Here is a 26,543-nt window from a genome sequence, read left to right as displayed (position 1 = left end):
GGCAGAAACAGTTGGAAGGAATGAAAAGATCCAGGGGAGGTGACAGGTCTGCGACAGTGTCATCAGTGATGAACAAGAAGAGGCAATGTCTGTGATGAATTTACAAGGAGCCACCAGCCCTGGGGCTGAAAGGGACTGAACTGAGCAAGCAGAGGGGGAAGAAAGCTCCAGAAATAATGGCGAATCTAGAGAGCAGTCCAGGCTGCAGTAGATGGTGAGGGTTGGGAATAAGGCAGTTAATGAAGTACAGTGGAGGTCACAGTGGCTGTCACAGCTAAGGCAGGAATGCGCCATCGTCGTGCTGTGGGAGCAGGAGTTGAATGCTGTTCTGAGCTGGGGGAGAAACGGGAGCTACGCCTCATTTTCCCTTCTGCTGGCTTTACTGCTCTGAGAGAGCCAGTAGCGCTGGTGCTTTGCAGCTGTCGGGGCTGCTGTGGCGGACGACTCTGAAATCGCAGCAGCTTCCGCTGTGGCGGTGCAGAGCAGGAGGCAGCTGAAGGCCTGAGCCGTCAGGCAGCTGGAAGACCACAGCTCGCTGGCCGAGTTTTCCACCCGAGGTCTCCGATGGCTTGTGGAGTCTGTAAGGACAAATCAAAAAGTACTTGCGAAAAAGCCAGATTGAAATTATTTGAGGAAGCTGTAACTCTGCAGCTTAGTGCTGCGGCAACGGTAAAATGGAAAATATATGTTTCAGGATTTCTCAAGAGGCCCCAATTGTTTCTGTTTCTGTTGAACATGCAAACCAGCGCTTTACCTCCTGAGCGCGGGCGCTGACGTGGCCCACCTTGTGATCCGCACCCATGATTGCTGACCAGAACCCTCCTCCTCCCTGATGCTCCTGAGAGGGGAGGCCATCTCGCTCGTTCTCACGGCATCTTTGGGTGTGGGGCCAGTCACGTGGTTTCCCCGTTTCACTAGTGAACTGAGGGACAGGATGAAAAGTGTGTCTGAGGCCGGTAGGGCAGCCAGGACCCGTCCTCTCCATCCAGGCTTTCTTGCTTTTGTCCTTTGATCGTGGTTGGTTTGCTTCGGTTTCGTTTGCATGTGTTGGGGAGTGGCGGAGGGTGCTGACCGGGTGCTCAGACAGCTGCATGAATTGCTGCTCCCTGGAAACCAGGTCTTGCACTTTAGTCATGTTTTCAGAAGTTTCAGGATGCGTTTTAATTTGACACAGTCCTCTTGTTTGTCATAGCTTCTCCTTTTCTCCTTTAGCACCTTGCATATCATCCTCTTACATTAATTTATTTATTCAGGTAACGTTCTTGGATATCCACTATGTGCTAGGCACGCTCCTAGGTACTAAGACTATAATGGTGCGCAAGATAGTGTGTAAAAATGTACATACACAGACAATTCTCGGGTCATTTTATGAAATAGGTTGAAATCTGCCATTTTGAAATAGACAAAATGGAAAAACATATGACTTATTTTAATACCTTTTCGTTGATTAACACTTATTGATCTCTGATGATGAATGACACAGCAGTGTCAGCACTAAGGAGCTTTCAGTCGACTGGGGGAAGGGCACTGTAGTAAATGACTTCTACACACGGTGAGCCTATAGTGAAGTCTATAAGGTGGATGCTCTGCCCGTGTTGCTTACCACTCTATTCCCAGCACTTCGCCATAAAGCAGTAAAGGTACTCTTCAACAGAAAATAAAAAATTCTTGTTAACAACAGTGAAGTCCAGTTATAGAACTTGTGCTGCACAAGAGTAACCTCCAGGGAGCATTTTCAGGATAGACAGTCCCCGGCCTCTCTCCTGAACCACTGAACCCAATTTTGGGGGAGACCCCAGCTTCTGTCTTTCTACATGCTCTTCAGTGTTTTATCGCTGAGGCTGAGTTGTGAGGGACTGACCTGGAAGAAGTTCCTTGGTGCACATCAAGGGCTTTGACGAAGGCCTGTCCTTCACGTCACTTTCAGTAATGACTCAGACCAGGAGTCAGCAAACCATGGCCCATGGGCCAGCCCACCACCTCTTTGTGTGGCTTGTGAGGTCAGGGTGGCTTTTACATGTTTAAAAGATTAAAGAAAAGCAAAAGAAGAATAATACTTCATAACACTTGCAAGTTACATGGAATTCATATTTTGATGTGTACAAATAAAGCACAATTGTCCTTGTTGGTTTTGCGTTATCCACGCCTGCTTTCCCACGATGGCAGCAAGTTGAATAGTCAGACAGAGGCTGTATGGCCTGCAAAGCCTAAATATTTACTGTCTTGCCCTTTACAGAAAAAGATTGCTTATCCCTGTGATGGAAAGAGAATATTCACTACATATTTCACAAGATATGAATCTGGGAAAAAGAGTAAATTAGATGAGATATTTACTGTCCAAAAGGTTCTTGTCACTATGGAGACATGGGCCAAATCTAGCAAGATGAGATACAAGAGCTAGGATAGTAAGGTCCTACATGTTGGCCTGAATAAAACAACCACACAATTATGAGCAATTTAGCTTTCAGACATGTAAAAATGACAGGAATTTTAGTTGACAGTAAGTTCAAATAGATGTCAATTGTGTGATTATGACCACTAAAAATAGAATGTGCTGTGGACCTTAAATAGGAGTGTAGTGTATAAAATAAGGAATGCTAAGATTACACCTAAATAATTGATTTCCATTTGGAGTGTCCTACTTTCAGGATGGAAGAGATATCTGAAGTATTTTCAAGGGGAGCTATTAAGGTAGCAAACGGATACAAAATCATGCCAGATGATAAATGATTTAGCCTGAGGAAGAGAAGGCTCTGTGGGGACATAACAGATAATACTCCTCAGATATTTGGATTAATATCATGTGGGAAAAGGATTAGGTTTATTCAGTGTGGGCTAAAGGGGTAAAGCCAGATATAGGTGGAGAGTGCAGGATATTAGCCTCAATATAAATAAATACTTACACTAATTATTGTTCAGTTGTGGAATTATCTGCCTCACAGGGTGATTCCTTTATCTCCCTGGAAGGTGTAGATAGAGCCTGGGAGAACTCTGAGTCAGGATGTTGCTGGGGATTCCAGGATCAGAAGGGAATTTAGATTAAATTGCATGTAAGATCTCTCTCAACACTAAGTGTCACAGAATAATTCTATGCCATGCCTGCATTTTGATATTCCCTGTGTGTTCATTGAGCATTGACTATTTGCAGAATATTCTGTTTATAATTATGAAGGATGCAAAGGGAATCCATGGTATGACTTGGGGAGACAAAGGAGCTTTGCAAACAAGACATAAACGCATAAAACATCAGGAGGAGTGATATATAGACTGAAATTCTATAGTCGTTCAAAGAGAGTGGGATCAGTGAAGACTTCAGGAAGGAGATGGGCTCTGAACACTCTAAAGATTGGCTTTAATTTGGGTCGGCGGTGGTAAGAACACTGAGGCTCTGGATGAGGAGACCGGCGTGAGCAGTTATCAGTCAAGGAGGGGAAAGTTAGGAGATGTGTATGGTGGAGAGAAAAAAATGTTTGCTGGAACAGCATTCATCCATTATTCATTCAATACTTAAGGAGCATGTACTATGGGAAACCACAATGCAGTGCAAGAAGTTACAAAGATGAATAAAATAAAGGTTCCTGCCCTCAGGGAGCTCCCAGCCCAGTAACAGGAAAACCAGCGTCAACTCCTCTCTACAGTAGCTTAATTTCTGGGTGGTTCAGTCAGGAGTTACTGGAAATTTCTTAAACTGGCTTCTTCCAGCTTAAAAAAAACTCACCAACACTCATTCAACAAATATTTGTTGAACTTCTGCGTTGTTCTGGCTGCTTGGGATACGTCAGTGGACAAAATACAGCCCCCGCTGACCAGAATGTGGCTAAACATATTTTTTGTTATTCCCTGGTCCTTCAAGAAACGTAGAACGTTATTTATTGTTTTACAAACTTTGAGAAGGCAAAATTAATAGAGAAATAGCTTTTTGAGCTTTCAGAAGGATATTTAGAGCTGTGTCTGTGAAGAAGATGGTATGAAATAGCCATGTCTCTTTAAACCTATGCTCCTTTCTTGAGCAGCATTGGTATTTTGTCATCCATTCCATTTTGTTTTTGTTTTTGTTTTTTAGCACCTGCAAAATTTAAACTGGGAATTTCATCCTTTGTGTCTCAGCTCTTGTCACTCTAAATGTGTCTTGTGCAAATCTGTATTGGCTCTTCGTAGAAATAAAATGCAAATCATATCCTTGTAGAGCTGAACACTTATCTCCATGAAATCAGAACAAATACTTGAAGGTTAAAACTGGGATTCATTGCTTAGCAGAATAGAGAGAAAAACACTGAATGCAACGTGAATTTTCCACTGAGATGAATTCAAAATACAAGCCCAAAACTCAGTAGAGATAAAAATACCTCTCATGCCAAAAGATGGATTTTGATCTCTAGAGCCAGATATCAGACATTTCTCAGCTATTTTTCTTTCATGTGAAATTTAATATTGAGTGTCTTATTGCTTCTCATTGTTGAAAAATGCCATATTAAATTTCACAAAGGCAGGCACATTAACTCTGGTGTCCCGGTCAAATGACCAGCCACAAAGAGCGGCTTCTGGGGTCACCAAACAGAACCTCGTATTCTAGGAGCGAGCGCCCTGGGTGTGCCCAGCTCTGCCCGTCTCTATGGAGTTGACTTCCCTGCCCACAGTTGCTCATCTGTTAACACCATGAGCCTATGAACATCACTCTGCAGGCAGTTGCTTTGACCCATTAAATAAACATCAGAATATTATATTCCCTGTTTATTTCAAAAAAAAAAATTCTCCTTTATGTGTCCAAGAACTTAAATTTGGGTTTTTACATTATAAATTACTACATTATAAATTTGGGTTTTTTTAATACTCTGATAAATTTTCAAGAGAATTGGTTTCCTTTACTATCCTACATAATGTATGATATATGCTTAAAATCATTAATCTGAGAAGGTTCCGTAGACTGCCAAAGGGTCCATAACGCAAAAATGGTTCAGAACCCCCACATCCTGTACGTGACTTGTGAGGGAGTGGGGCTCTCCCCCTGATCCGTTCTCCTTGGCTTCTTATGGTGTCCTCTTAAGAGAGAGGCAGTGCCCTGGCCACATATACTAAAAAGATTCATGAACAAAAGTACCTACAAAGCAACCTTCATTCACTTAATAGATCATATTACAGAGCTGGTGTTCATAGTTATTTTTATTTTGTTGATAGATCTTTTGTTTGAAATCTAGACAAAAACAAAAACAAAAAACTGATGTTAAAAATCAGCGTTAGAGGGGAACCTGTGTCCGCTGGCAGGCCAGCATCCTGAAGATGGCTGAGCAGGTAATGAGAGTATGTATGTTGTTGCTGCAGTTTGGTGGTGACCGGCTGTACAGTGAGCCCTTTCCAAGGGTGTGAACTGAGCTCTGGGTGGAATGTCCATCACTGATGTCGTGCACAGGAGGCCTGACGCCGAACAGAGCTCTGCAGGGGTGTGCGAAGCTGTGTGGAAAGGAGAGGCTGGGAGGAGGGGCGGGATCCTCCCGAAGGGCAGAGTTCACCCTCAGAGATGGTCTTGAGGGGACTCACAGTATCCTTTGGGACCAGAGAGGCTGCTTTGTGTCTTGTTCTGGTGATGGTGAGTTTCACTTTCCACTTCTGATTGGACTCTGATGTGAAGAAAGGTCCTCCCAGCGTGAAATGAGGTTAACAAATTATTATTAGTGAAGTTAAAAATGATTATTCTGCTTTACTAAGAATAGATTAATAAAAACAGGATGTTTACAAGCCCCAGATCACAATTCTCATCCGTTCTCTAAAAATCCTATCTGCAGGTACCTAAATAGCACAAAAGGCCAAATAAATTATGTCTGTATCTGTCAAATAACTCTGAATAAGTTTTTGATTTAATTAGTAAGGGTTGTTTTTACAGAATTCTACCACAAAGGCTATTCTTTTTAGACTAGACTTTTAAAATATCCACTCAAATAGGAGAAAAGTAAAACATTTTTTAATAAAAACATAAACAACCAATGATTTGAAAAACTAGAATTAATTTTGCTTACTTCAAATGCTGTGATGTAACTGCAAATGAATTTTACAATCGCTCGCTTGTTTCTTGTGAACATGTGACCTGTTTGCCCAAGTGTAATTATATGTGACAAACATTTCTTGTAATATTAAATATTCACGGGGAAACTTGAAGGATTTTTTAAAACTTTTTATACTTAGGAGTTGACCCTTATATTAATCATTATGACTTGAGAATATTTTGAATTACATTAATTACTGCTGTTTATTAAGCACTTTGGTGTGTGGCAAAGGCTGCACCAGACTTGGCTGAGCTCTTCTCGTTCGGCCCCACAGCAACACTGTGGGACAGCAACTTCATCGCCCCCATTTGACAGATGCCCCACACTGCGGGGCTTAAGTAACAGGAATCTATTTCTCGAGGTTCTGGAGGCTGGAAGCAAAAATCAAGGTCTCCGGAGAGAGCTCTCTTCTGGCTTGCAGACAGCTGCCTTCTCACGTGTCCTCGTGGTGGAGAGACCTCGAGGTCTGGTCTCTTCCTCTTCTCCTCAGGGCTCTAATCCAGTCACAGAGCCCCACCCTCATGACCTCATCTAAACCCAGTCACCTCCCAAAGGCACCATCTCCAAACATCCCCACGTGAGGGGTTAGGGCTTCAACACATGAGTTTCTGGGAGGGCACACACATCTGGTCCCTAACACTCAGGGTTTAAGGAGGTAAAGTAATTTGCTTAAAGTGACAGAGCTAATAAGTGATCAAAGATGGGGTGGGCCCCAGAAACTTGCTGAAATAATGCTTCATGTTGGTGTGACGGCTTGAAACAAGCCTCAGCTTGACTTTTCTTCACCGCCCTCACCCTAAGCATGCTGTCAGAGGGCCCTGTGGCTGGCCTCTCCCTGGACGCTTGCTTGTGGTCTGATCTCCGCAACAGAATGATCCCCTCAGTTCTCAGCCTCCTCAGGTCAGTTTGTCACTCGGAACCCTGCATTGGCCACCCCTCCCACTTAGAGGAGATTGAAAGTCCCCTCCGTGGTCCTGAAGGTCTGCCTGACATCACTTGCCTGCGACCTTGTCCCAGGTCCCTCCACACTCTGTCCTGCTGCCCTCACCCAAGCTCTTTTCTGCGGGCCTCTGCACACCCTCCTCCCTCTGCCTGGAATCCTCCTCCCAGACAGGCAGGCACGTTCCTCCAGGTTCTTCAGGACTCTGCTCCTCACTCAGTCTCCCCAACCATCCTGTCTGTGTAACCATGCCCTCCCCTGCCAGCACTGCCCTGTCGGTTAGCCTCTTCCTTGTCCTCATGGCGGGAGTGCTGCCTGCTGGCACTGTACTGTAGGTTCTCTTGTTACTGTGTGTCACGCCTGCCCCCCAGGTGAATGCAGGTTCCTGTGAACAGACTTAGGTGTCTGACCAGCACCGCAAACGGTGCCCGGCAGGTAGTAGATGTTCAGGCATTGTTTGTCAAATTTACAAATTGATGCATGATGACTCTGAGACGTCAAATGTTGTCACTCCTACAGAGGTGAAGGAGCTGGTCCTCATAGGGGCTCAGAGCTCTGTCTCAAGTCCCCAGCAGGTGCGATGCAAAACCAGGGCTCACTCAGGTCTTCGTTCCTTCAGGGTCTTTCCATCACGGGCCCCCACCCTGTCCTGTAGGGGCACAAAGTAAGGAGCACACCTTGCTGTTATGAAGGGGAAGGGGTGAGAGGGGACTGAGATTTGCTGAGTGTCAGGTCTGTGTCTGATGCTGCACTAGGTGACCTCTACAATCCTCAGAGGTGACGATGATTACCCTCAGTTCACAGACGGAGAGAGTAAACTGCATCCCCATCGCCTGTTCACATCACCCAGCAGGTTGCTGCAGAGCCTGTTTGAGACCTGGCTTCCGAGGGTCAGTAACACCCTTACCCAGGAGGTGCTGCCCGGGCCCTTGGCGGAAGCACTTCTCTGGGCCTTCATTAACTCAGAGGGAAAGGAACAGGAGGGCTTCGCCTTAGACCAGAGCAAAGCTGTCTAGAATTTATAAAACACCTTGCCTGGTGCCCTTGTGCTTCTGTTAACTGAGGGTTTTCAAAGCTGAAACAGAAACCAGAAACCTCTGGGTTTTGAAAGCAGTGTGTTGCAAACTATAACTCACGTGTTGTCAAAGACAAGAGTATTTATACACGAAGCCGGCAGCCTCATCCCTGGGTGAAGCTGGGATGATGTGGTTCCAGTGGCCTTTGAAATGTCTTTTTGCACAGACACTAGAAGGGTGAGCAGCAGGGTGGCAGAGAGACAGATCAGCAGAGCTCCTCGCCGGGCCGTGTGAATTATTTTTGGGCAGGAGACATATCCACACCGGGGTCTGATGTGAATAATTAACGTGAAGTGGTCCCTCTCTGCCTGTGTCACTGTGAGCCTCCTTCCTCTCCCTCTTTCTTCCCTGCTGCATTTCTAGGGGTCTCATGCGTCGTCCATCTCCAGATCACCCTTTCACTGTGAAACGTTTTCTTGTTACGTTGGCAAAGGATTCCTGTCCTCACAGAACTGACTGGAGGTGGCTGCCATGGCCGCGCCCGGGGCTCATGTGCAGAGGCCTGGGGCTGCCCCGGCTCCACCTTCCCGGGCGCCGGGCTCCCCAGAGTGGCGAGCCAGAGGCGCGTGTGCGGATTCCCTGGCGCCCATGTGGGGAGGTGATGGGTGGCGGGAGCAGGGCTCTCTTGAGTCCACAGCCTGCTTACTGACTGAGAACTTCCACGAGGCAGGCGCTTTTCCCCAGACTTAGGAGAAGCAGAAGCAAAAATGAAACAAGAAAAAATAAAATAAAACCAACCAAACAAAAACAAGTTGATTAAGGGATTATTCGAGGAAGCATGTCCTGGGCGTGTGAACCGGTCTCCCGTTCCTTCTGTATCTGTATTTACAGTGTTGCACAAGGAGAGCTCATGCTAAAATGAAGACCTCGAGGCTCTGCAGTATCCTGGATCCTCTGTCGAGGCTGAATACACACACACGCACACACATGCGCACCACGCACACGTGTACATGCGTACACACGTACACACACACACAATGCATCTGCGCACACACACACCGCAGACTAAGGCATTTAGTGTGTTTGGGAAAGTTAACTTTATCAGAACACCACAATTTAGGTTTCTAAAAATATCTAAGGGAAGACGGAATCTATTACAAAAACATTATTTAAAAAATGTTGAAAGGTAGAGCTGTGTTGTTCCCCCACAGAGCCTGCGCTCTAATGACCATTTGAAATCCTCCCCCCTTTCGTCTGTAGTGTGGACACCCAGGTTGTGACCACTGGGTCAGAGGAAATGAAGGAGGCTGCGAGAGCCTGTGAGCCTCAGATTCCAGACGGGAGACGGCCGTGCTTTCGTGTTGCCTGCACTTGGTCAGTAGAACGTATAAAATTTCTGGTCATTGTAAAGCGATCCAGTGCATCAGTTCCGGTCTCCCTTGAGGCCTCGGTAATGGCCGGATTTCAGAGGTTGGGTCCTTCCTCCGTGAGGCCAGCAGAGCACAAAGGACTTGGGGTATTTTTAGCTATGAGGTGACCTGTCGTCACACCTCTGCGTGTCTTCCCTTTGTGTGGTCATTCCTTCGGGGACAGTTTTCCCTGGTGTCCCTCAGCCCGAGAAAGCTGAAACTCCTCACCTTTATGATTGTGATTGGGCAGATGTTGTCTGTCTGACAGTGAGAAAAGAGGTACAGCGTGAAGCAGAAAATGGAACCCAAGAATCAGTCATGAAAGCACAAACGTGGTGCCTGCACAGGCTCTGGGAAGACTCAGAGCCACGGAAAGGAAGCAGCAGCCCCTCCAGGCCCCAGCTCTGGCCAAGCCTCTGTCCTCTCTGACCTGGGCACCGCAGGCCTGCTGAGGGCCCACTGCTTCCACCACTCGCCGTCTCCCAGGGCAGACAGGGGGTACATAGAAGTCCACTCATCTGATTCCTACCTTCAGATCTTCCAGTGGCTCCCATTCACCCAAAGGAAAAGCCAAATCCTGTCGTGCCTTGGGAGACCCCCAGAACCTGCCCCAGCCTCTTCAGCCTCTCCCACCACTCTGCCAGCTGACCCTCCTCAGTCTCCCCAGACAAGCTCCCGCCTCAGGCCTTCACAGTTACTGTTCCCTCTGCCAAGTTACACCCTTCATGACTTGCTCGCTCACCTCCTTCAGGTCTCGAGTTTCTCCTGACTCCCCACTTATACTTTAAAACGCAGGGAAATCGATGGTAGCAATACATTACTGAGCTACAGCATTTTCAATTGTGCTACTGGGTTTTACCCTAAAAGGAGCAAAGGGCAATACAACTTAAAGAGCAGAGGGAGGAGATTCCTCCTGAGGACTGACCAGTCCTGGGCCGCTGCGCTGAATAGCCTCCAGTTCAGTTACGCTCAGTGTTTACTGGTTGCCTGTTCTGCGGGGCTGGAGGCAGGGTGACTGAGTTGGGTAAGAGGCTTGGAACCCAGATTTTAGGGTCAAGATGATCTATCAGAGGAGATTAATCAAATACTCAAGAGAAGTAACCACAAAGAAGCAGAGTGTTTCTCATAAGGGAAGTATCACAAAGTGTTCTTCTTTTGACCAATTGGCACAGAATTGGTCCGATTGTTGAGCTGCAGTTCGATTCTGCTTGACTTGATGGGATCCTTTCAGGGATACAAACTGCAAGATTTTCTGTTCAGGGTTCTGGCATGTTCTATGGGATTAAATGCAGGTCACGTCCAGAGCACCTCGATACTGTTCAAAGTTCTTCATAGATAATGCACTATTATAAAAGGTGAAATGGACTATTTCTAGCTTTGTGTGTCCTGTGATTAGTGAAAGCTGATTATGACACATTTTTAGTATCTAAATATAGCATAAGATGGTGAGTTTTAAAAATAGACTTGATTATTCCCAGGCCGTGGCTGGTGAGGGTGGAACAGCCTGTCTGGAGTTGATTAAATGGTGGTTGGGGTTCTGGGTCACGCGGGGGAGAGGCAGCGTGCATATACTTTGGTATAAATTTAAAATTCTTCCGATATTCTGTGGAATTTTAGCTTCCACATTTGCAAAGCCATTGAATTATCTGCTTTATGATCTCTCTTTCCCGGGTATAAAAGAACCTAAGTTATTTACAACACCTGAGATATTATTTAGATAATAGTTGGGTCTTAAATGCATATTAACAATGTATTTTAATTAAAGGATGAAAACAGATGTCACCATTAGCAGATATAATGGGAAGGAAATTACATCTTGTCACTTGTCTTGAAATGCACTCTAGAATGGTTTAGAAAACACTCTACCTAATGATGGCTGACTAATTCAGTGTGCTGTGCGAGTAAAGTCCAGGAAGCCTGCATTTCTCTGCTTTTCAAACATGAAGAAGAAGAGGCCTTTTTGGAATAAATTTCTTGTTCCTCAGATATTTGATTTAGGCTTTAAAGTAGGATATTTGCTGGTGCAGCTTTCAAAAATCTGAACTCCACCTAGACTGTGTTTCGTAGTTCTCCATCCCACTTGCATATTGTGGTCCATTAAATAATATTAGATGTCACAGAACAAGAACAGATGCTTTCTCTGATTTTTGTTCACTCTTTTCTCCATACATTATAAAGTAACCAGCATTTTACAGAGTCTTAACTAATTGTCCCACACGTCCCTAGGTGTCTCACATGTATTGGCCATTTTAATCCTCACAACAACCCTGTAAGTAGGTGGCCATTATTGTCTCCATTTTGCAAATGAAGAAGTGGGGTCTTTCAGTGTTAAATGACTTGCCAGATCACAAAGTTAGTAAAAGGAAGAGCCCAGGAAAGATTTGAACCCAGGAAATCTGGCCCCAGAACTCCTGGGCTCTGCTGTCTTCTCAAATATTGATACACACGTGGCTTAGATCCCAAACCAAAGACATATGTGGGTGCACTCGCTTCCTGGGGGCAAGCAGCAGGTAACGCCTGTCTGTGCCGTATGCAGAGCAGGGTTGACATGTCTTCGTTACCCCTCTCTGGGGATAGGTGGGTGATACAGAACCTCTGACCAGGTGAGACAGGGACGTTCTGAGTGGTCAAGTAGAGAGGCTGGTAAATGGACTGGGCGAGCACTAAGCTTGACCGACAGAAGAACTGTCCCTGGGAACAGAGTCATTCGAAGTCTGCAGACTAGTGGACACTGTGCTTCTCATGTACCCTTTCTGGCCCTGTGATTTCTGGGAAACAAAGAAGCTCACAGAGTTTTACGGGGCCACTCACATTCTAAAGGAATTGTTCTGATCAAATATTACAAGCATGAGATAGTGAATCTTTGTCCAAGGCACATTGAAAAGTCCCCTTAGCCACCCAGATAATGTTTTATCGTTCAAGACAACAGGGAGCAAAACCCCCTAGCTAATAAGAAGGATGCATTCAATGTGCATAAATTTATCAGACGTTAAAAGTGAAAGGAGAAACAACTCTGACATATCAGAGTTTTCTTTCCATCATTAATTCATCCACTGTTTCAGAGCGTTGGGAACACTTGTGATTTTGGCAATCTACATTTCTCAGTTCAAAATAACGTGTTGATAATACTCTTTTTTAAAATATCAGATTTTAGAATCCGCTTTTTTTTTCTGTTTGTGTGAATTAGCAATGACCATTAAAAAATGCTGAAAAAATGTTTACACAAAATTGTGCGTCCCCCAGTGGTTGTGTCTCCTGCACTTTCCACAGGACAAATTACACTGGTGGGCTCACCTTTCTCTGACGGTCGTCTTATGAGGTGAGGGAGCTTGTTGCCTCTTCTTGGTGCTCTGTTGGTGGCTGAGCCAAGGCACTCATACTGGCACCTTCTGCCGGGACATGCGCCGGGCGTGGCTGCTTCCCCAAGTTACCAGCCAAGTGTCCTCAGAAACTTAAGAGCAAAGTGCTTTCTTCCCTCATGGATTATCTGTGTCTACGTATAATATAAGAGCTCACATTTATTGACCTCTTGCCACTGTGCTGTGATCTCAGTTAACCCTCCTGATGATCCTATGAAGTTGCTAATAGTATCGCCAGTCTGCAGATGAAAAAACCGAGGGATACAGAGTTCAAATAATTTCTTCATGATCATGAAGCTAAGAAATAGTTAGAACTAGATTTGACCCTGCCCAGGCCAGCCTCAGACTTGTGCCTAAACTGTTATATCCAATCCCTTCCAAAAAGCATCCAGTTGTGGAGTTGGTTTGATTTTTCCCTCCCTATGGTCATAAAACATAGCAAGTCTGGTGAGAACAGTCAAGAATACAGCAAAGGCCAGGTTTGCAGTGTGCTGTGCATTCCAGACGACACAGGTATGAAGTGTTCACTTCACACTGCGGCTGATCAGATGTGTAGACACTGCTTCTTCTAAGTGGCTACACAGGAGTCTGCCCTTTCTATAGTGGGTAGATCAGGTTGACTGATCAAAGGAAACATTCCGGAAAAGTCCACAGGGAATGTAGTTAGACCCATTTAATGTTGATCGATTATGTATTTAGCCTATGGGTGGCCCTAACATTACCTGTTAACTTATTTTCTTAAAAATGAACTTCACGCTTTTCTAAAATTCCATTCCTCCTTAATGCCCCACTGGCTGCCCTATCTCCATTTCCCTGAATTTTCTTCTGCGCTGTGCCGTGAGTGAGATCACCTGTCAGCCAAGTGTTAGGATGACTCTTTCTGGTGCCAGGTTTCCAGTTTTAGGCCTCTGATGTATCTTGACCATTAGGAAGCAGTGATGTTCCATCGTCTGGGGACGGTATTTCTAGGACCCACCGCACGAGCTTCTGCACGTGGGGACTCACAGCCCTCAGGGGCATGGGGAAGGTGCTTCCTGGGAGAAGACGCGGAGCCCATGTGTCGGCCTGTGCTGGTGGGCCTCTGTGTCCTCAGACGTCCTCACTTAATGCACTCGGGAGTGGCCTCCCACGGCAAACTGGAAGGGTGTCAAAGATATATGCTTGAAGGCGGCGGCAGCTGTGAACACCAGTAGCCCCTGAGCCAGCTCCCCTCTCCCTATGTGGGCTCAGAGCTCCCAGGACGCATGGGACCTGACTGCATGGACCGCAGTGTTAGGGGTGCTTACAGGAGGACGGAAAACACAAGAAAACATGAGGCTAAACCCTTCATGTGTAATGTTTAAAAGGGCAGGTAGAATGAGTCCTCCACAAAAGAGCAGAAACTGCAACACTTTATAAATTTCTCTTTTGTTCTTTTTCTGCCACCTCTGAAAACACATTTTTTCTAATAAGTTACATTCCCTGTTGATTGTACTAATTTTCTTTAACACACTAGATGTTTCAGAGAAAAATAGTTTAAATAACTTGAAAGAATTAAATGTAGACATAAAACTCTCTAGTGCCATCTGCTGGACATTAGCAATAAGTAAAAAGTATACTCATTTTAAACTAAAGACTACGGTTTTAGACAAACTGAACAATAATTTTTAAACTGTAGTAATTTTTAAAAATTACTCAATAGTATCTGAGGTAAGTTTGTGAACTACTGAAATGTTTAGAATATATGTATCATTTATGTAAAATATCTATAATATCTATATTTTGTGTATAATAATGTATTAATATTATAACTTTTTTGAGGGTAAACATTTTTTATAGACTTTATTTTTTAAAGAAGTTTTAGGTTCACAGCAAAACTGAGCGGAAAGTACAGAGATTTCTCACATACCCCCTGTCCCCACGCATGCACAGCCTCCCCTGCTGACGACATCCGCCACCAGAGGGGGACATTTGTCACAACTGGTGAACCACACTGACACACCGTTATCACCCAGAGTCCATGGTTTACATGGGGTTCGCTCTTGGTGGTGTACGTTCTGTGGGTCTGGACAAACGTATAATGACGTGTATCCACCATTACAGTGTCACAGAGTAGTTCCGCTCCCTAAAAATGCTCTATCCTCCCCCTATTCATTCTTCCCTCACCCCTACTATGATCAGTTTTAAAACCTGCAAATACTGGTATGTACGTATATGTGATTCACAAAATTATAAGTTTAAACAATGTTGGATATCAGATTAAAATATATAACATAATCTTTAAAATTTTTTCAGCATATTTTCATACAGGCAGTGGCAAAAGATTTGCAGTTATGATTAAGGTTTGGTTGTATGATGAAGATGATTTCTATCAAGTGAGATGAAAGATTCGTGAAAAAGTGCCTTCATTTTCAAAGTTAACCTTACTGTAGGGATCTCTGCTGTACTACAGTCCCCAGGATATCTGCACCAGGATCACCTGGCTGGGTTTTTAAAAAGGCAAGTTCCTGGGATTCACCCCAGACCTATTGAACCGGAAGCACTGTAGGTTAGTCCAAGAACTTGCATTTTAACAAGCCCCTGAGATGATTTCGATGCATAATAAGTTTGAGAACACCAAAGAAACATCCCTCACAAGGCAATAGCTTTCCATTCCTTTAGCCATGTTCAAATGAGTTTGTATTCTGAAGACAGGACGGTATGGTGGAGATAGAGGACCGGATTATCACAAACGGGTTTTACAGCCTGAAGTCAGGACCTGGAAGCATGGGCCTAGGTTTTCTCAGTTATACAATGAGAAGCGTGTACCCAGTGATCCTCAAGGTCCCTGCTGTGTCTCTGTTCTCCTAAATATTTCCATTTAAAGCTGGGTTTTGGAATCTTTCCTTTATCTTTTCTCACTCTGAGAATGGAGTTTACATTATCCTAGAGCGATGAAGCAGCAAGGAAGCGGAGGCCGTGGCTTCCAGCTTGTACGACCATATTTCTTAAATTCCAGGAGCGACTCACGAGGGTTGAAGAAGAAAACAGATGAAATGTAGAATAATTCAAACTTCTCTCAAAAGAACGCCAACACGGTCATGTGGAGAACTAGCATATTATATCCTACAGATCGGCGTTAAGTGAAGAAGTAACCTAAGTAAATCTAGATTGACACGTTATTGATAAGTTAAAGTTTTATAATACTTGGTAAGGGTTCACGTTGCAAAAGGAAGTTCAAGGCTGAAGGGAAAATGCAATTTTGTAGAAGTGATTTCACCTCAAGTATATAAATTTGCAATTGCAATCAGTTCCTTTTGAAGAATGTTCTATTCCAAACACCTGCGAACAATTTGTATTTAATGTAAGAATATATGTATAATATAATATGAAAACTTGGCGAAAATACAATTAAGACATTTTAATCAAGACTAATTGCTCCTTTAAGGAACAAAAATACTACTCAATTAATTTCGATTTTCTATAATAGAAAATTGTAAACCTTCCTCGATGTTGTGAATAGAGCCTAGAAGGTAACATTTTGTTAGAATAAATCACGTTTTATGTTTATGATAAAATTACATTAGGCTTTGAAAAGGAAAAAAATAATCTCTAATGTGGGGGGATAATCCCCATGTACAAATGAAAAGGACCATTTTCTGATATTTATCAAAAAGCCCTAAATAAAGTACTCAAGTAAGTGAGACTCAGTATCTTCTTGTGTTGTTTTCTTTGTAACCCCGGGGCCTCAAGCGAGGCCTGGTGTACAGTTGGAGCTCAATAAATGTTTGTTGATGTTTGCAAGATTGCAGTGCACTTGATAACTAGCAAGAAAGTCTGATACAACTGTAGGGATAAGACAGATGCACAGGGCTTGTGAGAGACGCTGACAGGTGCGTAAGGGGCCAGGGAGATCACCCTGGACCCAGGATGAGGAGCTGAGGTCTCAGAGATGTTTTAGCAGTGGACTGCTACATTTGGCTTATTCAGAGGGTCATTCTGGCAGTATGCAAGTGCAGGAGCCCGTGGGCCAGGAGGCCAGCAGAAAGCTGATGAAGGAACGCACCCCACAGATGGTGCGCGTCTTCATCTCAGCTGCAGATGTGTGCTCTGCATCTAACCACCACAGAAAGAAGGCTGGCTCGAGGGCATCGTCTGAGTCTGATTTGCTATCCCTGCGGCCTTTGACTGGATGGGACGGACTGGACAGACCAAGGGCCTCTGTGGATGATGTGTGTGTATGAACTTTCCCAGGGGACTGCCTCGACTGGAAGACATTCCCAGGCACGGTGCTGCCTATGGTGTGCTCTAAGTGTGTACTTGGTGCATGCAGGAGAGAGAGGGAGAAGGAAGGGATGGGAAATCCCAGACTCAGATGTTGCTCACGTCAGGTGCGGGGGAAGGAATTAAGAAACAACATGAATCAGAGGGTCGTAGGTAAAGTGGAAGACTGACCCACACACCATCTTTTCCGGAATCCTCCTGGGGAGTACAATCAAGAAGCCTGGAATCTAAACACTAAATGTCGTGGACTCTCTTGCAGCTGGCATCTCTGATGTGATTTAGGTTCCAGCAGTCAAATGTACATGTGGGAGACCTGAGTTGAGCTGAGTTAGATGAGGGGCCTACAGCAGCAGTGGACGTCCATTGGCTGGTCTCTCTAGCAGTCTCGGTGTGGCTGTGCTGGTGGCTTCCAGGTCAGAGCTCCTCAGCTGAGGGGGTGGGATTCCAGCACCAGCCATTGGGACAGTGGCTTTCTGATCTCTGCAGCTTCCTGATCGACTAATACTGAGTAGCTGGTTTTGTGCTTTTGTTTTGGGGGTCATTCCTGGAGACTGAGACAAGACCGCACTCCTATCCCCCTTCCAACAACTTTGTAGCACCAAATTCTGTGACTTAATCTTTTTGCTTAAAAGACTGTGATGTTTGTTATTTTCAACTCCACTCTGATACAAGGAACCATTATTTTAAAGGGACCATTATTTTCCACTTGAAATAACAGTCACCACTGAAATGCAGTGGAATTTTACTTTTCTTCTGTTATAGAGAAGAATCAAAGAGAGAGTGTCACTAAAAAGGGGACAATTGTGTTTTGGGCCCAAGAAACCATTTTTAACTGCATATATGTTTTCACTTTGCAGTCAGTTATGTGTGATTATTGGGCTTTCATTCATTAGAACATATAAACTCGATGCTCATTTGCTGATATGCATAGGCTCTACAAGGTAATTTGACTTCAACTACATTTCTGAGAAGTTTGGGAGCATTCACAATTATTTTATAATAATAAAATATGTTATATTTTATTATTATATTATTATATTAAATGTTAGCATGCCTTCCTATTTCTTTGCTTTAGAACTTCTATTAAACTACCATGTGCCAAATTTTTATTATTTCAGAGAATAGTCCAACTTCCAAATCATCTAGGAAGATGTTTTTGACCAGCTAAGCCAAAGAAATATCCCAGATCATTTCACCCAGAATTATTTCTCTCTCCTGAACAATTTATTTCCAGTCTTTGTCACTTGGAATATGTTGCCGTAAACTGCTAATTTATGTTTGCATATAACTTACTTCCTAAGTAGACACTACATTCCTTGGAGTCAAGAACTATGCCCTAGAGTTGAGGCTAGTGTGAATTTTTCAGTAGAGTGTGATGTCTAAATTTTAAAAGCACGCCTCCCACCTACTAGCACAGCGTGTGATTTCAGTCATCATCAGGGTTCTCTCCTCGGCATCCGGGTCTTCCGGAGACTCCTTCTAAATCCAGCATTCTCGGAAGAACTCTGCCGGCTCTAACCCTCATGTCACTAACTTCATGTGCCCTTGCTGCTGCCCTGTTGTATGTGTTCTGTGCCGAGGCTGGGCAGGGAAACACAGACTATGCTTATTGTTTTCAGGGCCCGTGCCTTCCACCATTGTATACACATCCCAAAGCAGTTCTCCATTTTGGTGCGCCATGTGCAAACTACTCTGGTCTCTGCCCTCCTTCCTCTTTTGGAAAGTCCTCACCTTCCTTCAGGACCTGCCATTTAGGCTTTGAAACTTCAAAGCACTAGCTCCCGTCCCCTCCTCCTCTGGGAAAATCCAGCCTAGACTTCACACAGGATAGTTGGGAAGAAGGGTGGAATTGTTGTCTTCTAGCTTCTGACCACTTTGGCGATGGAAGAAGGAAAAATACAAGATAGAAATAAGTGAGGTGCCGAGCCAATGACAAAGATTTCTCTGTGCCCACTATTAGGGTCACTGAGCATCTTGCCCTGTGCCTTATTTACAGCAAAAGATCAACGAACAATAATTGGTAAGAATGTCATTAATAATTTCCTGTTTAAAGTATTTATTTTGCATTTATAGGATGATATTTATTTTTTAGACATTTAAGGAATAATATTTAGCTTTTTAGGATTTATGTCCTTCAAATATGTGCCATTAATCACCCAAACAACTTGTTTACAACTGGAATCTTGGAGTTCCTTGAATTGAGTCCACAGATATTAAAATAATGCAATGGTTGTTACATAGGGAAACAATGGAAAAAAATAACCTCCAGAGAGAAAACCAAAGATCGTGTCTATATCAGCGCTTCTCTTTTGATAGCACTGCATATTTTATAACTCTCCATTTTCTATGTAGATAATTTAAATTGAGATTTGTGATCATATATTTTGTCAACTTCGCTAATCAATAAGAATATATATTGTTAATTCTCAAATTGAAATGTACAAATAATTTCACAAAAAGATTTTACATTTGCAGTCCTGCATTTACTGTAATACCATATCATAAAATATGTATTTCCATTTATTATTAATAATAGAACACTGTCACACTGCTTTGATATGGATTAAAACGTCAGATACAGAAAATAAATATGCTGTGTATGGTCTCACTACCAGTATCCTGATTCCAAAGCCATTTTTACTGTGAGAACAACATCTTGCCAGTGTGAGATATCAGAGTAATGTAGGGGAATGCGAATTGAGAAAAGAGCTTTAAGGTTGATTTTTAAGAGGCAGTTTATTAGAGCATTGCAGAGGGTTACAGAGTAGGTAGATTTTGAGAAAGTGGGATAAATGAATGCCGTTCCTGCCTCCCTGCCTGCCTTGCTTCTTTCCTCTTCTTGTGTCTGCTGGTGAAGAGAAGGAGCACAGTGGGAAACAAGTCGGAGAGGTTGGCTGGGACTTGTGTTGACTGTTTCTTCCAGTGCAGGATGGGGGAGTCCTGTCTGTGAGTGGAGGAAGAAGCCCCTGAAGGAAGACATGTGACGACGTAGGAGAGGTCTGGGCTGAGAAACAGCGTGATCTTTTTTCTCCTTCTGTTCCCTGCTGGGAGGTGCAACCCAGCCCTACAAACGTGGCCTATTGCAGAACCCAGGAAGGAGCCCTGAATTCGCGTGAGAGGAGGGTACAGATGGGCGCAGGCCACCAAGGGCTGGCACCCGGGAGATGCGAGTCCAGGTGGAGTTGGGAGTGATGCCTGGTGAATGGCCTCAAGAGCTGTGGGATGAAGCACCTGGAAAAGAGCTGCACATCCCTCTGGGAGAAGAACACTGTTCCCTGGTGGCTGTCGTCCTTAGGAACTACTCTGTGGGCTAGGTTTTTCTCCCCTTTCTGTGAGACTGGAAGAGAAGCCCCCTCTAACATGTCCCATGGAGGAAGTCAGAACCCAGGGGCCTCACCCTCCAACCTCATCCAGAAGCCTCACCCCACCGGCTCCTGCTGTGGCTTCCCGGAGAAGGAACTGCTGCCTGGCCACCCATCACGGCCCAGGGACCCCACAGTGTAAGCGCAGGGCCCACTAGGAAACCCACACTGGTTCACAAATCATCAAGATAGTGTTTTGAGTCTCTCAGGAGGACACAGTAGCTTGAAGTCAGTTTGAGAAAAGAGAGTTTGGGAATAGATACTAGAGAGGAGCTGGGAAATCAATGGAGGTCGTCACTGAGCGGGAGTCGGCACAAGTTCACGCATGAGTTCCCAGCCTCGCGTTTGGTTTCCATCGTCAGCGTTTGTTCCCTACCGTCAGTTAGCCACAACCAAGCATGGACGTTGCCTGGTGATTAGTGCTTTCCGAAGTCCAGAAACACTTTCATTTGCAAGTTGAATCCATATCTATTGTTGTGCTTTATGTAAGCTCAATGTAAGAGCTAAACGGTGTGAATTTAGATGATCTATTCACGCAGAAAGTCTAAGCAAAGCCCCAGACAAAAACTAGTTTCCTCGTCAACAAAAAGGAAACAATACTGCTCTCTACTTCATGAAGTTGTTATGTGGTTGAACTTACGCATTTCCTCTTAAAATTAATTAGATGGCACAAATGGTCAACTCTTTTGTAGATTTTAATACTGTGAAATACGTTCATTTTTCCAATTCTTTAGAGCGCTCATTTGTTATTCAATGATATTTGATGAGATAGAACTGAATTTTTCCTTATTTTTAATATGAAATATTTCATATATACAAAAAAGTATTATAGAACATATATGTAAAGTATAACGAAAAATAAAATATACATCATGCAACCGCCACTCAACTTAAGAAATAAAACATTTCCAGTACCTTTGGGGCTCAGAGTTGGAAAATTTTCATATCTGCATGAAAAAATTATGTTCTCCCATTGTTGGGTACACTAAATATTGTACTCAACAAGTTTAACAAGTTTAGTCTCCTGGACAGATATATAGATATACATAGATAAACTTGTTAATTGTGTTGTTCAAATCTCCTCTATTATTAGTTATTCTTGACCTGGCTGGTCTGCCAATTACAGAGAGAGGTGTGTAAAAATATCCTACTGTGGGGGGCCGGCCTGGTGGCGCAAGCAGTTAAGTGCGCGCACTCTGCTGTGGCAGCCTGGAGTTCGCCAGTTCGAATCCCAAGCTCGCACCGACGCACTGCTTGGCAAGCCATGCTGTGGCGGCTGTGGCGGCATCCCATATAAAGTGGAGGAAGATGGGCACCGATGTTAGCCCAGGGCCACTCTTCCTCAGCAACAAAACAGGAGGATTGGCAGATGTTAGCACAGGGCTGATCTTCCTGACACACACACACACAAAAAAAATCCTACTATGAAGGTGGATTTCTCTATCCTAGTAGTTTTATCAATTTTTTGGCTTCATATGTTATTATATAAAATCAAGTTTAAAATTGTCACATACAATATGAAATGAATACTTAATTTAATAGTAGATTATCCTCTTTATCCTAAGTATTGCTTTTTGCCTTGAACATTAACCAGTTTGCTGCTGTTGTTGATAATCTTTCCTTGCGATATATATTTTTTATCTTTTTATTTCAAACATTCTGTCCTTTATAGTTTAGGTATATTTCTTCTGAACCTCTTTTAGCTGAATTTTAAAAATCTGACGTGATCGTCTTTGTCTTTTGATGATGCTGTGGTGCGTTGCACGTACCGCGAGTCCTGCCTTGTTGGATTGTTTCTGCCGTCGTGTTGTGATTCCTGATTGTCTTGCTTGGTCTGTGTCTGTGTGTTTCAATTCTTGTCTGGTCTGGATTGACTTTTTCCTCACTCCATGTTTTCCCTCTACTGGTTTGGATATTATACACTCCATTTCGATTATTTTTGGTGGCTACCTAACTGAAATTTTATTTTCAGTCACTTGTACAAAAGTTGAAGCTGAAGTTCTTGGTCTCGGAGCCTCAGCACATGTCCCTGGAGCAGCCGTCTGCCTCAGAGCCGGGCTCCGTCTCTGAGTTACTGCTCCTGTTTCATTCTGCTCCTTCCAGGATCTCCGCACTTTCTCCCCAGCTCAAATGAAAATTACGAGTTTTTCTCTTAAATATTTTATCCAGCATTTGCAGCGTTTCGTGGCAGTAGAATTTTTCAGGATATAGTCCTCAGTGTGAACTTGTTTGTAAATTTATTTTTTGTTTTTTCTCAGAATGGACTAAGAAAAAAATATTTATATATATGGCTTTTCCATGTAGGAAATATGCATTGGCTACTACTGAGGAGGTGTATGTCTTCACTGTCTTGCTACACTGTGCATTTCTAATATTATTTACCTTTTGGTAGAAGAAAGATGTTATGTCTAGAAATAGTGTATGGCAAAAAAAAAAAAAATTAAGTGGCCTGAGTGACCAGATGAAATGCTATGAGATTGCATTAGAGTCAGGTTCCATCCCCGTGGTCAGCGCCTGCACATGAACATTTTACAAAGGTTTCCTGAAAAAGGTGTCCTTGTGATTGGGCCCGATAGGATGGATAAAAGTCCTTCACGTTTGAATTTTATAAAAACAAAAAGACTTTGATTTTCAGACCATTGTAGCTTAGCATAAAGCACATACTAAATTGGGATCTGACAAACTAGTCCAGGGGCCAAATCGGACCTGATGTCTGCTTTGGTAATAAAGTTTTATTGGCATACAGCCATGCTTATTATGTTTATCATTTCCATATTATCTGTGCTACTTTGTGCTACCACAATAGACTTGAGTAGAAGCAACCAAGACTATATGGCCCAAAATGTCTAAAATATTTACAGTCTGGCCTTTTACCTTAAAGTTTCCCAACACCCATCCTAACTCATTCTATATTACAAAATAAATTTATAGGGAAACTTTGTCCTTAGCCTAGCTTTCTCTTTCTCATTTGTATTTTTTAAATATATTTTATTTGGTGGTTCTCACAATAAATATCTACGCATGCACTCCCTCTGTGCTTAGAGTTTATTTCTGTTTCTTTGATTAGAGATATTTCCTTGCTCCCACTTCTTAGTAATTATTTTCTTTAATAGAAGTTTTAAGATTTCCCCTGCTATTTTGTATGGTTACTTTTGAAACAATAGGTATACATAGTGTTTTCTACCAACTTGATCTTAGATTAATGTGTTAAAACTATAAAAATGTAATGAATCAAATAACTTAAATTGATGAGGTATTCTTGTGTTCATTAAATAAAATCTCACTATGCTCTTCTATGGACTAGAATTAGCTGGCCTTTAAGTTGAGGGTTTCAGATCCTAAACTACTTTGTGTCTAGTGTGTGTATGTTTGCTTTAATTATGGAAATTAAGTAGAAAAATATGTCGATAGGCAAAGCAGGAAAGGGATTTCAGAATTTTAAAAGTGTTCATTAAAGTTCTGCTCCAGAGCTGTTGGTGTTAAAGGAAAGATGTAACTCCAGGACTTCAACATTACGGGGCTCAGACTTCGCTTACTTGCTCCTGTTTCTGGGAGACTTGCTCCCTGCAGTTGTCTCAGATGTGGAGCATCAAACTGACTGCCTGAATTAACAGTAGCATGTGTGCATCCGTGCCCTGGGAATACTCTCATCCCGGAAACTGGCTCGGTACACAGATGCATTTGATTAGCCATTTCCCAGGAGTTTCTCTTTTGGTGTCAGAGCCAGTGACGGTTGGCTGGCCTAGGACAACGCTCTCAGTCTCATTTACAAACCAAGGCATCTTTCACTGGGGTTCACTGGATGTCATGGTGCTCCATATAGAACGGCACAGTTTCTCTAAGATTAAGGGATTTGGGCTGATGGGCGAGGAGGAGAATTGAATCGTATTAAATGTGAACATTCTTATGGGAAGTGGTTTTCCTCAACAACCTTGGCTGTCCCACCTACAGTAGTTATCAATAAAGAGGGTAGCAACCCTCATAGATATAACCTGAGAGAGATCAAGCAAAGTTGGGGTATGTAAAACTCTGAATATTTACAAGGTGATGTGAAAGGACTAGCAAGCCCAGATATAATGCGTAGGGTAATGTTCTGTATACCGTATGAGATCACAGACTTGATGCCAAATAAATAAGCTGTCTTCGGGAGTGGGGTAAAGGAGGGTGTTTCTGGAAGACAGATTGCCTAGCAGTTAGTTTAATACAGTCTTTTCCCAAGTAGGGATCGTGCTTAGATAGTGGGTCATGGAATCAATTTACTGTGACAAACTTTCTAAGAAATAGGAATTAGTATTAAACTTAGAATAAGGTAGCAGATATCAGAGTGTATCGTATATAGTTAGGCTGAGTATTTTGTAACTTTTGCTTCAGTTATATACTTGCATGAATGCAGTTACAAAGTGCTGAGTTCCTGTGGAAATACTTTGAAGCCACGTGTCTGAAAGCAGCAGAGGTGTGGAATGGATCCATGAACTCCGCTGCTGGGAACAGTGATGGTAGAGTCTACTTATACATGGCTCGGGGTTAGTAAGCAAAACTGGGACTGTGGCTACATGCTAATTCACGTCTTACCTTTGGAGGTAGATTAGTGGGGGAAATTGCTTCCTATGTTTTGCTTTCCTTCACATAGCTATACCTCTGTTAGGAAAAGTTGTTTCTGTTTTTGTCTTCCATCATCTCCTTAGTTCGCTCCCATTTTGTCTTTTGCCCAGGAGATTGCATCAACAATTTGAAAGCTATAAGGAACAAGTGAGGAAAATAGGGGAAGACGCGCGGCGTTACCAGGGCGAACACAAAGATGACGCACCGACCTGCGGTATCTGTCACAAGACCAAGTTTGCTGACGGGTGCGGCCGCCTGTGCTCCTACTGCCGCACCAGGTTCTGCGCGCGCTGCGGGGGCCGCGTGTCCCTGCGGTCCAGCAAGGTGAGTGTCCCTGCGGCCAGGGGCCCCCGTGCATGTGGAGACGCACCTGCAGAGAGCGCGCTGCACAGCTGCGTGCGTGGACACGTTGGCTTGTTCTTCATTTGTCATACGGTTCACATGGGGGAGTGGTGATGAAGATGGTCCGTCAAAACTCTCCGTAGTGTGCGTCTTAATGAGTGATTCCCATCCAAACCAGCAGGTTACCTGTGGGAGCGCATTTGCTTTCTGGAGAATATAGTAAATGTAGATTTAGAATCACAAATTATAAAACCCTTGAGAGTTGTTATGGCCAATTCTTCTTGTAAAAAGAAAAACAACTACTTTTAATTTCTGCCACATTTACTTCAGATTGAATGAAGGTAAACTGCAAGGTAAACTGTGAGGCATTAAATCGCACCAGGATAATAGTACGTGAAGCAGTGATTAGCCTCTGAGAGGAGCTGCAATTTACTATCATGTTAAAGAAATGCAGTGCTAAGTTTATCTCACGGAAGTTATTTGGATATTTAAAGAGTATGTCAAAATACATTTTTTTTTAATTTGGGTTTTTTTGCACCTGTTTTCTTCTCTTTCCTGATGCAGTTTTCCTCAGGTGGCTTAAAAGAGCTACTCTTCTGTTGGGCCAGTGCTTTAAATATACGCTACTTTTTGAGGCTCTAAGATGCTAATATAAAGGAATAAATATTATTATTTATGGAATACTAGATTAATTCTAATAAGTAGTTTGAATACATTTTAATGTTGTACTTTATTTTATTCTCTATATTAAAGTACAGTAGAATTATTTATAGGGATGCCTGGGTGGGTCTTTTTTGATATATTCTGCAATGTAATATAGAACAGTTAAGATGATCATATACCTAAAGAATTCCCAGTGTTTCTTTAAAGAATTTCTGATTTTATCTAATCACATATAGAATTTAACTTAATACAAAGTTATATTTAAAAATAACAAGACTGCTTTAAGCAATCCTTGATGTCTTCCTACTTGGGAAAGTCACAGTTAAAATTAAAATGAACCTCCCAGCCAGCACTGTCTTCTTTGGTAGTGTATTTGAGTTGTAAGTAGGGTATTCTAAATTCTCTCCAGAGGAATTAAACATTCAGTAAAATACACAGGTTATTATACTTTAAGGTGAGCCTGCTATTATCCTTGCGGCCTTGGGAAGATATTAACTTCTCTGAACAATAGCTTCTTTATCTATGAAACTGGATAGTAATAATTACTGTATAATGTTGTTATGAAAATTA

The 26,543-nt window shown here is 43.1% G+C and overlaps 1 protein-coding gene across 1 annotated transcript in view; it reads left to right on the top strand.

The window, feature by feature from the left end:
• Positions 1-26,543, top strand: part of RIMS1 (regulating synaptic membrane exocytosis 1) — a 445,223-nt gene that overhangs the window by 174,460 nt on the left and 244,220 nt on the right. The window contains 1 exon segment of the mRNA XM_058554050.1: positions 25,079-25,292. Within this exon segment, the coding sequence (XP_058410033.1) occupies positions 25,079-25,292 (214 nt within the window).

The sequence above is a fragment of the Diceros bicornis genome, chromosome 14 (assembly GCF_020826845.1).
Source record: "Diceros bicornis minor isolate mBicDic1 chromosome 14, mDicBic1.mat.cur, whole genome shotgun sequence".
Classification (NCBI taxonomy): Eukaryota; Metazoa; Chordata; class Mammalia; order Perissodactyla; family Rhinocerotidae; genus Diceros; species Diceros bicornis.
This window is presented reverse-complemented; position numbering and strand designations above follow the sequence as displayed.